The sequence below is a fragment of the Eumetopias jubatus genome, unplaced genomic scaffold (genome assembly GCF_037043125.1).
Source record: "Eumetopias jubatus isolate StellerSeaLion01/CBP00866 unplaced genomic scaffold, mEumJub1_p1.0 scaffold_6, whole genome shotgun sequence".
NCBI classification, from domain to species: domain Eukaryota; kingdom Metazoa; phylum Chordata; class Mammalia; order Carnivora; family Otariidae; genus Eumetopias; species Eumetopias jubatus.
Genome location: NW_028274812.1, coordinates 132,300,640 through 132,315,172, shown reverse-complemented (window position 1 = coordinate 132,315,172; position 14,533 = coordinate 132,300,640). Strand labels below are relative to the sequence as shown.

Below are 14,533 nucleotides of genomic sequence, written 5' to 3'. Positions count from 1 at the left end.
TTTGTTTGTTTGTTTGTTTATAGGGTGTTCATAGGAATGGAAGCACTGTTTCCTTGCCAGATTCCTTATCGCTATATCTCATGAACCTACCTAATCCTGGGGAAGAGCCTGCGTCTAATGATGGCAAACCTGTCACCGGTGTAGCAACAACAGTCTGAGGGGAAAAAAACAAAAATAAAGAAGCATTTAAGTTTATATTCAAAAAAGAAGTCATTTCAACCAGCAACTTCTGTTGCACTATTTTTCCAAGATGAACCGATACACAACCATGAAACAGTTGGGGGACGGCACTTACGGGAGTGTGCTGATGGGCAAGAGTAACGAATCTGGGGAGCTGGTGGCCATCAAAAGGTACGGTGTGCGACACTGCAAGGTTTGAAGCTCTGATCTTTCTTTTCCCTTTCTTTAGAAAGACGTTGAGTGTAGATTCTGCGCTTGTTTGGCTCATGGGGAATGCCATTCTGGAGAAACACTGCCAGAAAGGAGGTCTGCTTATCCCCACATACATTGTTTCCGTGTTTTCTGGCTTGTCCAGCTACATTGATACATCAAAAAATATAAGTGCTCTACTTTTTATGCATAACAAATTGGAGCCGAAACTGAAGGCCATGTTTGAAAATGTTTTAGAATTTAAAGTTGAGTGCAGAGTAGAATTTATTATTTCCTTAAAACAACGGACCTCAGAATCAGATGGTGCTCCTAATATCAAATTGAGTTCCAAATGGTATGTGCTATTCTCCTAAGCTTACCAGTGAAATAGAATTATTATTAACTTAATTATTTCTTCTGAATCTGCAGTGTTTGTTATCTATTACACATAAACAAATTACCCCAATGCTTAGTGATTTAAAACAAGAACAAAGATTTACGAATTCACCGTTTCCGGAGGTCAGGGATTTAGGAGTAACTCAGCTGGATAGCTCTGGCTGCAGGTGTCTCCGGAGGGGGCGGTCAGCAGAAGGCTGGCCCGGGACAGCAGCATCCCCCTTCGAAGGTGGCTCACTGGGTGGTGGGCTAGGGCTGCCGTAACAAAATACCACAGACTGGGTGGCCTAAACAGAGATTGCTTTCCTCACAGTTCTGGCAGGTGCGTCGTCAGAGATTAAGCTTTCAGCAGGGGTGGTTTCTTCTGCGGCCTCGCTCCATGGCTTGTAGACGGCTCTGTTCTCCTGGTGTCCTCACAGGATCTTCCCTCTGTGCACGTCTCCATCCTAATCTCTTCTTATAAGGACACTAGTAATATCGTATTAGGGACCACCCTAAAGACCTCATTGAACCTTAATTAATTCTTTAAAGTCTATCTCTAAATACAGTCACACTCAGATATTTACGATGTCAACATATGGATTGGGTGGGGGAAATTTAGCCGAGACTAGGATGCTATAACAAAGTGTAAGCCACAGACTGTGTGTGGCTTCAACAAGGGAAACTTACAGATTTACAATTCTGGAGGCTAGAAGTCCAAAATCAAGGTGTCAGCGGGGTGGGTTCCTTCTGAGGATCTATTCTAGGTCTGTCTCCTTGGCTTATGGACGCCATTTTTCTCCCCCTGTCTCTTCCACATGGTCTTCCCTCTGTGCCTATCTCTGTGTCCAAATTTCCCCTTTTTATAAGAACATCAGTTATATTGGATTAAGGATCACCCTAATGATTTCATTTTAACTTCACTGCCTCTGTAAAGACCCTACCTCCAAATAGGGTCACATCCTGAGGTACTGGGGGTTAAGACTTCAGCATATGAATTTGTGGGGGGGGGGCACAGTTTAGCCCACAACACAACACTCACGCACGTGGTTGACAAGTGGCCTGTTCACATGGGCCTCTACAGCGGGTTTCATGAGTCCTCTCATGACACGCAGTCGGCTTCCTCCAGAATGAGTCCTGGAGACCTATTACCACATCAACCAAATGATGACAATCTAAAATTTAAAATGCTTTAACAAATGCTCATCAAATGTTAAAAACTTTGAAAAGCATGATCCAAAGCATTACATGTATAAGGAAATAACTTTATAAAATATTGTCAACAGCCATTATTGTCAAATAAATGTACAATGTGCAATAACTGAAATGAAGTATTTACCGAATGGGCTTAGTAAAATTCAATATCACTCGTGACTGGAAGAAAAAAGCTCTTAGCAAATAGGAATAAAAAGAAACTTCCCTAACCTGATGAGACTTATATAATTCATCATCTTTATGCTGAAACATGAGAAGTACTGCTAGTAAAGCTGGTTTTCAGGCCAGACTGCCTGCTGTATCCCTACTAATTAAGGTTGCTTTGGTGATCCTAATTAATGCAATTAGAGGGAAAAAATGACGTATCAGTATTAGCCAAAATGAGATGAAATCATCCTTATTTAGAGATTAAATCATTTTATCACCTCATGCAATATTTCATTACACATAAATAAATTTATACATGTAACTATTTTTAGTATATGTGCTGCTGAAGCAAGCACTATATATATATATATATATATATATATATATATATACACATGTTTTTAAAGAACTGGAAAGATACACGTACAATTCATGAAAGCTATGGCTTCTGGGGAAGAGTAAAAAAATGAGAATGAGGTTAGGTCTGGTGGAATCATGTAAGGTTATTACCGTTGTTCTGTTTTATTTAACAAAATGCTCATTATTCCTTGTGGGTGGCAAAATCATGTGTTTGTTTTACTGTTCTATTTCATAAAATAAGGAATCAAGCCTCACCTGCATACATCTAAATAAAGCCTTCAAAGCATTGAAGGGTCCAAAACTATAAGAAGTCAAATAGATTGAAGGCTGAGAAGAGGCCATAAGTATATAATTTAGGAACGCTTTGGTGTATGAAATAAAAAAACCTAACCAAAAGTAATTTAAATAGGGGTTTCCTTTTCTCACATAATAAAAAGTCTTGAGGTAGGCAGCCCAAGGCCAATACCTTGTCCATGATGTTAACACAGACCTAAGTTCTTTCTTCAAAACATAGCTCCCTCACCCCTCTCCAGAAGACTTCTGGTTACTTCTCATTGGCCAGAAGTGTGTCACCTAGCACACCTGGCTATAAGGGAGGCCGGGAAAGTGAGTACTTAGCTGGGCGTTCGTATCCCTGTAGAAAAGCTGTGATAGTAAAGATGAAGAGAAGAGTGGCTTTGGACAGTCAACTCACAGTGTCTGCCACACTCAGTATCTACTGTGTGCTAGATAGTGTTCCTAAGTAAGGACACAGCAAAAATGAATGAGAGGGGGAGGAGTCATGGGGAAGGCTTGAAAAAAATGTAAATATTCATTCAGCGCATAATTGTGATGTTCCCACACTGGTGCTCAGGACAAAATGGGAATGAGACAGAGGAGTTACAATGTAGTGAGGAAGACCGACAAATTAGACAAGTTACAGTATAAAATATGGTAAGTCCTATGATGGGGGGATTAATGAGTCATAGGGGAGCACAGAGAAGTGATGCTGAAGAAGTATGCTGGAAGACTTCCCATAGAAAGCGAGATCTCAAGAATGAAAAGAGTATCAAGAAAAAGAGGAGGTGGGCACCTGGGTGGTTCAGTTGGTTGAGTGTCCAACTCTTGGTTTCAGCTCAGGTCATGATCTCAGGGTTGTGGGATTGAGCCCCAAGTCAGGCTCCATGCTCAGTGTGGAGTCTGCTTGAGATTCTCTCTCTCCCTCTGCCCCTACCCCTCAAATAAATAAATAAGATTTTTTTAAAATTAAAAAAATAAAAGGAAGGAGAAGAATGTTGTAAGCAGTAAGGATAATATGTATGAAGGCCTGGAGGTGAGAGAATGTGAAGGCTTTCCCAGGGCTGAGTAACTGAAAGAAGTGTAGGTGGCTGGAGTGTAGATTCTGCGTGGGGCAGAGGAGGGACATGAAGGTAACGGGTAAAGTCGTAGAGCCAGGGTAAAGAGTTTGTCTATCTTGACTAGAAGGTGATGAAGGATTTGAAGCATGGAGTTGTTGATGTGATCAAATATTGCTTCAGAATGGTCCCTTTAGCAAAAGAGTGGATACTTGATCAAAGGTGACCAGTCAGGAGACTGGGGCAGTCAGCTTGGTTAGAGGAGGTGGTGACCCGATCTCGAAAAATAGCATTGCATATGGACAAAAGTAGAAGGACTCAAGGGACATTTAAGAGATAGGCTCTACAGGAACTGGTGACTAGGCTTGGGGGGAAAGGAGTAAAGCATGTGCAAGAGTCCAGGCTAATTCCTGGGATTCTTAAATGCACAGTGGTGGTGCCATTGCCCATGACAGGGGAAATCTATTGTTAGTCTACAGATGCCAATTGAAGCTATATAGAAGGAAAAGAAAAGAGGTCTTCATAGGGAGCACTAAGGAATCCCAGCATATAAAGCATGGGCCCTGGAAGAGGTAGGTGTTCCTAGAGAAGCCTGAAAAAGAGCCACCAGAGAAGTAGGGAGAAAACCAGGAGAGGGTAGAAAATATCTGGGCCCCAGGGAAAAATAAAAAGAAGTGCTCAACTAGAAGACCACTAATAACTAATGACCGAAAAGCATCTAGGTTAGTTAGGAATGTTTCTTGCTGTAAGTGACAAATATGTAAATTAATAGCAAGTGATAGAACCAATGGCTTAAATAAGTAGATTATTTTTCTTCCCAATCAGGACATCTGGATTTTGATGATTCCAGTGAACTAATCTAGGCCTTTTCTATCTTCTTCATACTGAGCTGTTAGCATTTGTTTGCCCTCCAATGTGTCACTTAATGGCCACATTATGACTACTTCATTTCTAGGCATTACGTCTATGGTTCAGGGTGGGAAGAAGGGAGAATAATACCAGCAAACTCTTCTCTCAAATTCTAAGTAACATTGTTTGCCAGAAGCCCCCAAATGACTTCCCCTTACATCTTATTGGCTAGAAATGGATCACACGGTCTCCCTTATGTACAAGAGAGGCTGAGAGGGAAGAATCTACTCTTCCAGCTTCTATACTAGGAGGCAAAGGGGGGGAAGCTAGAAATGGCTTTCTGGTATCCAAACAGATATTGGTGTTCTTTGGATTCGGAGAACATGGCATAATTAGTGGCTGTGGTGAGAGGTGTTCTAGTGAAATAGAAGAGGAGATAAGCCAAATTGCAGTAGGGCAAGGAGTAGTAAAAAAGTGGGGTAGTGGAGGCATTGAACTTTGAATAGTCATGGAGTACATGTCACTTAGTTGCTAAAAAAGTCATAGAAGGCTTTCTTAGTACTCTCAGAATCTGCTCTCAGAATCCCAGAGTACATGGGATGAATACTAAAGTGGAGCTTCTGGCGGTGTGTACATGACTTTGTACAGAGTCTTCACGGATTCGTACAGAGAGCAGAGACTGAAGGATGGCAGGGCAGCAGTGGTAGAAGGTTGGGAGAGGGGGACATCAGAATATATAGGTGCTCTTGAGGGGGACAGTGGTTGGAAGGCTGACCATGGGATCCAAGCTGGAGGAGGCAGGCAAAGCCAAGTGTTGAATAAGTGGACGTATACAGTACATCCAATGGTAATGATGGTAAAAAAGAGAGGAAGATGTGGTTAGAGTGCGAAGTGTTAAAGGCTGAGATCTTAGAGGGTAGAACGACTCCTCATGAGAGCAAGGTGCTTATGAGTGACCATGGCATCATAGAAGGGAGCAGCTCTTTGGAGTGAAGAACTGTGTAGCCAGGCTACTGGCAGGATTATCAATATGAATGTTCACTCATCATTCCTAAAATTCTGGACAAGACATAATCCTAGGATGGTTTTTGACCTGCAAGAGTCATACAGAAGGCTATGCCATTTCTCTCAAGCCTGATGCAAAGCAATAAACTTGGCTTGAGGTATTAGACCCCTTATTCTCCATTCTCAGTGTATCCCCATTTGTTACCAGAACAACCTACATTCCATAATATCCAATCAGGACCATCATCTTATGCTTCGTGGCGTAAAACTTTAGGCACTGCAAATTCAGGCCACAAATATTGTAGGCATAACACTTTAAATCCATCTATGCTGGATTAAAAATTCTAAATAAATTCCATGTTGAATAATTCTCTGTAGCAGATGAAGAGCTGGCTATCTTTAATCTTCAAAGTGGGCAATAAGCATGTCCTCTTGAAGGGAATCAGATTATCTGGAAGAAGGTATTTTTCATTCTGAAAGCCTTTTAAGCAGAAGAACCAGGAGTCAGCCGTTGGGGATGGCTATTAGATTAGACAATTAAGAGTGATGTTTGAGGAGTGACGTGGAGAAGAGTCTGAGCACTAGCACAGTACGGAGATGGCCAGGAGAAACCAGGGTGTGGACGGAGATGGCCAGGAGAAACCAGGGTGTGGACGGAGATGGCCAGGAGAAACCAGGGTGTGGACGGAGATGGCCAGGAGAAACCAGGGTGTGGACGGAGATGGCCAGGAGAAACCAGGGTGTGGACGGAGATGGCCAGGAGAAACCAGGGTGTGGACGGAGATGGCCAGGAGAAACCAGGGTGTGGACGGAGATGGCCAGGAGAAACCAGGGTGTGGCATGGCAGCTGGTAGATGTCAGACAGAGTGGTATAATTTGAGATGTGAACATGGGAAGGAAGTCTGTACTTGGTTCAGTAAGCAAGAGGCAAGGCTTTTGAGCAGTCTTGAAATGCCATCGAACTGGCTAGGATGAGTTGGTGGATGAGTGGTTAGAAGCTGGGAGAACACTATAATGAACAAGATAAAAGGTACTTTTTTGAAAATTTCCTTTGGGAAATTTTAATTTAGATCAGTGGCAAGAAACCTGCCGTTAAAAAAAAAAAAAAAGCTGTAACACAATTCATTCTAGTGGATGGTAGTAAGATCCCCTTAACTCATTAAATTTAAAATATTTATTAAGCTTTCTGCTCTTTAAGAACTTGGAAGGCAATTCTATTTTGGAGGGTCTCCTGTTTGTGGGATAGTTCCTCATGAGCCCATCTGTGAGTACAGGAATTCATCTAGCTATTTACCGGGCGCCTGGGTGGCTCAGTCGTTATGCGTTTGCCTTCGGCTCAGGTCATGATCCCGGGGTCCTGGGATCGAGTCCCGCATCGGGCTTCCCGCTCCTCTCTCTCCCACCCCCCCTGCTTGTGTTCCCTCTCTCCCTGACAGTCTCTCTCTGTCAAATAAATAAATAAAATGTCAAAAAAAGAAAGAAAGAAATTCATCTAGTCATTTAGTAAATATTTACTGAGCACTTAGTGTATGCCAACAACTGATCTAGGCATGTGGGGGTGTCCTCAAGGAGCTTACATTTGAGGAGGGGGAGGACTGTATAGTATGTTAAAGGTGGTAAGTGCTATGGAGAAAAAGCAGAGCAAAAACAGTTACCTAGTAATAGTACTATCTTTTTCTTTAGATGACTAGCTGGGAATAGATAGGAAAATTAGCTCAGGGCACATTAATAATAAGGATCGGCCTGAAATGGTCTTTTATTTCCTTTGACCAGCCAGTTCTTTCTAGCTCTGTCTGGCTGGTTGGAACTTCTGTTTTTTCAGTCTTGCGGTTTTTCACCTGCTGGTACCTTCTGTCTTTCAGGTCTCAGCTGACATACGGCCTTATCGAAAAGGCCGGGCCATTAAATTTTTTAAGAGTCCCTTATCTAATCATGGTCCTTGTAACTAATTTTTCTGTTCCGTGTTCACTAGTCTAAAGCCTATTTCATGTTAGATGGGAGGCACCGTGGTAACCGTCGCTGCTTCTCATTCGTGCATTGCCCTGGCACATAGTAGGTGTTGAATAAATAAATAAATGAAAGAGAAAAAGGCAGGGAATCTAAAAGGAGGTGACTTTTCTTATCATTCCAACAAATTGGCTTAATTTCTTAAAATTAAATTAAGTTCTTCACATTGGTTGAAGAAAACAAGAATATCCAGTATTTACTGAGCACTGAACTAAGCAGTTTGCAATAGGGTTTTCATATGCAGTAATTTCTACTTTGTAACTACGGAATTTGAGGCACAGAATGGTCAATGGGGAACCTGTGCAAGGTCACACATCAGTGAGTCACTGAGTAAGGATTTGAATCCAGAAGGGCAGTTCCACAGCCCATATTCTTAACTACCATGGCATGCTGCCAGTTCTTTGCGCTGCCATTCCTTTACCCATTTCCTTACCCTTGTGTATTACACTCTTGTAGGGACTCTGAATAATTCCTCTAGGAATTAGTTTAATCAATAAAGATAACTTTAAGCTTCCTGAGAATCTTCTAAAACATCTCAATAGATTATACTACTAAATGAAAACAGTAGGGCATATACAGTCTTCATTTAAAAAAAAAAAAGATTTATTTACTCATTTGAGAGAGAGAGAGAGAGTGCGTGTACAGGAGTGGGGGAAAGGGGAAGAAGGAGAGGGAGAGAATTTCGAGCAGACTCCCGCTGAGCATGCAGCCTGAGGCGGGGCTAGATCCCACCATCCTGAGATCATGACCTGAGCAGAAATCACGAGTCAGACGCTTTACTGACTGAGCCACCCAGGTGCTCAAAGGGCCCTTATTTTCATAATTCAGCTTTGTAATTTCTATACTTGAAGAAGTATTTTTTAGAACATAAATCCTCTTTTTTCTTGACTCTCATTTTGCATGGTGACTAAAAATCTGTTCATAAAAAAATACAACCTGTATCTGTGGTGTTTATGGTGGAATTATTTTGTTACCTTTGTTACTTTTGGCATATTTATCTCTAATGGTAACATTGGGATGGAAAAGGAAAATAGAGAACAAAATGCAAGAAAGCAACCTTCTAAATGGGAGAAGATGTTTGCAAATAATATATCTGATGAGGGATTAATATCCAAAATATATAAAGAACTTACACAACTCAACACCAAAAAACCCCCCAAAATAACCCAAATAAAAAATGGATGAGGACCTGAATAGACATTTTTCCAAAGAAGAAATACAGATGGCCAACAGACACATGAAAAGATGTTCAGAGTCACTAATCATCAGGGAAATGCAAATCAAATACACAATGAGATATCACCTCACATTTGTCAGAATGACTAAAATCAAAAGCACAAGAAATAACGTGTTGGTGAAGATGTGGAGAAAAGGAAACCCTCGTGTACTGTTGGTGGGGATGTAAACTGGTACAACCATTATGGAAGACAGTATGGAGGTTCCTCAAAAAATAAAAACAGAACTGCCATATAATCTAGGAATTCCATTACTGGGTATTTACCCCCCCAAAACAAAAAAGCACTAATTTGATTAATTCAACAAGATATATACACCCCATGTTTACTGCAGCATTATTTACAATAACCAAGATATGAAAGTAACCTAAGTATCCACTGATAGATGAATGGATGAAGAAGATGTGGTGTGTGTATCTATATAAAGGAATATTACTCAGCTATAAAAAAAATGAAATCATGCCATTTGCAATGACATGTGTGGAGCTAGAGAGTATTATGCTAAGTGAAGTAAGTCAGAGAAAGAGAAATACCATATGATTTCACTCATGTGTGGAATTTAAGAAACAGAACAAACAGCAACAGGAAAAGGAGAGAGAGGCAAACCAAGAAACAGACTTAACTATAGAGAGCAAACTAATGGTCACCAGAGGGGAGGTGGGGGGGGATGGGTGAAACAAGTGACGGGGGATTAAGGAGTGCACTTTTTGTGATGAGCACCGGGTAATGTATGGAAATATCGAGCCACCGTATTGTACACCTGAAACTAATATTACACTCTATGTTAACTAACTGTAGTTTAAATAAAAACTAAAAAAAAAATAAAGAAGATTTGGTATATATACATAATGGAATATTACTCAGCTATAGAAAAAGAATGAAATCTTGCTATTTATGATAACATGCATGGGCCCAGAGAGTACTATGTTAAGTGAAACAAGTCAGAGAAGAACAAATACCATATGCTTTCATGTATATGTGGAATCGAAAAGAAAATGAAACAAATGAACAAAAAAACAGACTCACAAATATAGGGAACAAACTAGTGGTTGTGGGGTGGGAATGAGAGAAATAGGTGAAGGGGATTAAGAGGTGCAAACTTCCAGTTATAAAATAAATAAGTTACAGAGATGAAAAGTAGAGCAAAGGGAATATAGTTAACAATACTGTAATAATGTCAGATGGTGACTACAATTATCATGGTGAGCATTTCACAGTGTACACAATTGTTGAATCACTACCTTATATACCTAAAACTAATGTAACATTGTATGACAACAAACTTCAAAAATAAAAATTAAGAAAAAAATTTTTAAAAGAAAGCTATTTCTAAAGTTTGGTTGCTTCTGAATTTTTGTTAACCTGAATCACTTAACTTTATGTGCTTCTTGTTTAAAGCAGAGGTAATGATATAGAAGTTGTCAGATCGAATTATATCACTACGGTTGCTACAAAATTTGTGATTTTCTTCTCCTCTCCACCTTAGTGTTTCATATTTATCTGTTTAGTTCTAGAAAGAGGAAATTTGGAAGGGCACCCTTTTAGAAAAGCACAATTAAACTGATCAGGGAAATAAGAGAAGACACCCAGAAAGGAAGATTAATGATAACCCTTTCACCATTGCGTTTAAAGCAGAATTTCAGATATAACATAATCGTGAACCTGTACCAAACAGCCTTGAGATATACAGAAGGGAGGTGACTTCCTTTTAAGGAGGAGGGAGAGGTCACAGCTTACCCAAAGGGAATACTAGAGTAAGAAAGCCAACAGCTTAATTTGTGTTTCAAATCCTCTGTCCCTGTACACTAAACTTTTCTTGTTTGATTTCAGAATGAAGAGAAAGTTCTATTCCTGGGATGAATGTATGAACTTGAGAGAAGTTAAGGTAAAATCCTACATATGAAAACTCAAGGAGGCTTTCACTCTGCCTCACCCTCTCTCATTCCTGAGGACAGTAGCTAAAGGATTGTTCTTTCTTTGTGGGAAGCATTCCAAAGATAATTATATTTCTTTTTTTTTTTCTTTATCTTCCTAAGTAATTTCTCATTTCTCATCTGAATGTCAGTGGAGAACAGAAAAAAAACAATACCCTCATATGTGAATGTATACTCTCACTTTTAAAAGAACATTTTAATTCATGTTATCAAAGGAAAGGCAACTTTTAATTACTATTTCTTTCCATTTTATGCTATATGACTTGTATAAATTTTTGCATACCTTTGTATGGAATTTCACATAGTTAAGTCAGAAAAAACCTAGGCCTTCTGAATAGAATGAGGAAAAAAAGTAACAGATTGAAATGTTTGGTAGGTATTACTGACTTGGTTTATTTTTGTACTCACATTCATTACTTAAAACAATTACCGCTTATTTTAAATTGTGTTCTAAGATGTTCTTAGTCATGTAAAATATTATAGACATTAAGACTTAATTCATTCATGAATTCAGAAGAAATAGATTATTTAAGGTAATTATCATAGAGATTGATGAGATTTTGCCAACTTCTATAACCTTGCCTTAAGAATTTTAATGCTTATTTGTTGTTACAGTCTCTGAAGAAACTTAATCATGCCAATGTGATTAAACTAAAAGAAGTTATCAGAGAAAATGACCATCTCTATTTTATATTTGAATATATGAAAGAAAACCTCTATCAATTAATGAAAGACAGGTATGTCTTTATTTTATAAAAACTATAATGTTTTCCCTGTTATCTCCTCTATGAGTTCTTTGGATCCCTTTAATATGTCACACTTTTTGGTGAACAGATTTTTCACTCCAAGAGGTGGATCTAAATTAATTAGCTGTTACCTTTATAACCTTGAAGAAGAGCCAGCTATGACATAGTCACTATTTTTATGATGTAAACACACACACTATCTACCTATACTTTTTGAAACAAAATCTGTCTATAGTTTGGCTTATTCATTTGTTTTTTAAGTAGGCTCCACGCCCAGCACGGAGCCCAACATGGGGCTTGAAATCACGACCCTGAGACCAAGACCTGAGCTGAGATCAAGAGTCGGACCCTTAACCGACTGGGTTACCCAGGTGCCCCCAAAATCTTTCTAGAGTTTTAATACTAATAAAGCTGGCTTGAACAAATTTGGGATTACCTTCATTGCTCTCGCAAGCATTTTGTGAAAGGCTAATGGAAAAAGGGAGGAGGGACTGAAGCAGTTTTCATGAAAGAATCTAATAAATTTATTCATTAGAATGTTTAAGTGAATGATAAAACATAATGTGTTACCAAACCCAAAGAAATTCTCATTTTCATTTTTAAACCCATGAACAGAATCTCTAAAGAGGGAGAGCTTCAGTCATCTGCCTTGAGCTTGGGGAGGTTAATATTTTGGTGGTAGCTGTCAGTCACACGTGGGAGATTAATGTCCATTTTACCTGTTTTTAAAGTCAGAGCCGTTCAACAAAAGATTCTAAAGTACTTTAGAAATAGATTTCCCAGTGGAATGATGACTGCTCTCTCTGTATTTCTTTCATACACGTCCATGTACACACTCAAGGTAATCCTTAGGGATGGTGAGTGAATTTTTCTTTAATCGTATTTTTCCTTCTTTCAAAAAGTACTTATTGAATGCCTGTTAGGTTCCACAGGCTGATATCATTATAACATTAATAGCAGTTAAAATAAAAGTAAAGAAAATTACTGCCCCTCAAATCAGTGTTTATTTTTCCTAGAGTTCTTTCTAGCCCTTGGATCCAGCCCTGCCTGTTTTTATATAGTTGCAATTTTAATGGCGATCATTTTTTTTATTGATTCACTTACAAGCATTTTGTCATGCTGATATATAATCTTCACAGTTACTATAGTTAGTATGTTCTGTTAAATGACTACAGCATGCTTCACTTATCTCTTTAAACTACTTAAAAGAAATAACTATCAAGACAATTTTTGGTAATGATAGTTTATAATATTGATGGGATTATTTTGTAGCCATTAAAAGTGATAATTATGAAGATTATGAAAATGCCTATGAGTGGATAAAAAACAGAAATCAAAATTGTAATTATGTGACATTGATACCTAATATAAAAGTTATACATGTAAATGGATTAGGACTGGGTTAGAATACTGAAAAATCTGAATAGCTTCTTATTCAGGTGATGGGCAATCTTAAATTTTTGGCTTCTAATAATTGTGCTCTTTAAAATGTATGAAGGGATAAACCTATGCCTGATGTATTAAAATATAGGTGTTGAAGAAAAATTAAGTAAATATAAATATTTGAAATGTTATACTTTTATCTGATGTTATATATATATATATATATATATATGGCACCTGGCTGGCTCAGTCAGTAGAGTGTGTGACTCTTGATCTCAGGGCTGTGAGTTGGAGCCCTACATTGGATATAGAGATTACTTAAAAATAAAATCTTAAGAAAAAAATATATACATATATATAAATCTGTTATTGGAAGTGGTTAATGCAATAGCAAATGAACACTAAAAAGAATCGACTTTGGAATTTCATGATTCAATTCCGGACTTCTAAATTAAGTGGAAATAAAAATGATATTGCTTGAATATTATTCAATGTCAAAGGTTTAAATTTAACAATTAACAATTATACATGGTAAAGAGCTATCTGAGGTTAAGTGGTATTTTTACACTTTGTTTTTGGTAGCTTAACTTCCTGAACATTGTTTTGAGGATGAAGATTAATTTAAAAGTCTCTTTTATTCAAAACTTTTTTTCTATTTTAACTGAAGGCCAATATACATAAACCTTTGCTACAAAGCTATACCTGGACCTTTAATTTATAGCATTCTGTTTATAAAGTTAAATTGTTGGCTAAATATAGGATAAAAATATTTTGTTTCTTTTAAAATTTATTTTATAGTTTATGAAAATGAGTTATAAAAATATTTCAATAATATGTAATCAATACTATTTTCAAATTTGCTATAAGACCAGTGTTTATCTTTCTTCGTCTGTTGTGTGTTCTTAGCCCATTTGGTGGGATATTTTAAAACATTACATAAGCATATGATATAGTTAACAATATTCAAAAATAAGCCATTTTCTACATGTTGAGAACATTTTGAATAAACACCATAACCTAATCAATCATGCTGTAATAAAGATGTTAGAAAATGTTGAAATTATGATGAGCTTTCAAAGTTTAAAATGATTACTTATAAAACAGCATGGTTTCAGGGTCAAAGAATTAATTCAGAATCAAAAAATTAATGTGCTGGTCACATTAATTTGTGGCATGTTAGCAATTAATGTTTGTCTTAATTTAGTCCTTACTAGGATCTTACTTTAGACTTTACATAAATTCCACATAAAGCCGCTCTGTCTAGTAGAGTAGCTACTAGTCACATGTGACTCTTGAAGTCTTAAAAATGTGGCTAGTCTGGATTGAGATGTGCTTTAAATGTAAAATAAAAATACACACCAGACTTTGAAAACTTGGTGCAAAAAAGGAAATTCATTAATAATTTTTATATTGATCACGTGTTGAAATAATATCTGGTATATATTAAATAAAATATATTGTTAAAAATTAACTTCATGTGTTTCATTTGCTTCTTTAATGTGGCTACTAGAAAAAATTTAAATACATAAGTGGTACTCATTTGTGGCTCTTCCCATATTTCCATTGGACAATAC

At 37.8% G+C, this 14,533-nt stretch overlaps 1 protein-coding gene across 4 annotated transcripts in view; it reads left to right on the top strand.

The window, feature by feature from the left end:
- Positions 1 to 250: 250 nt before the first annotated feature.
- Positions 251 to 14,533, top strand: part of MAK (male germ cell associated kinase) — a 50,447-nt gene continuing 36,164 nt past the window's right edge. For all 4 annotated transcript variants that reach the window (XM_028107568.1, XM_028107567.1, XM_028107566.1 and 1 more), the window contains exons 1-3: positions 251 to 351; positions 10,727 to 10,781; positions 11,446 to 11,567. In XM_028107568.1, coding sequence (XP_027963369.1) covers positions 251 to 351; positions 10,727 to 10,781; positions 11,446 to 11,567 — 278 coding nt within the window. The remainder of the gene's footprint in view (positions 352 to 10,726; positions 10,782 to 11,445; positions 11,568 to 14,533) is intronic.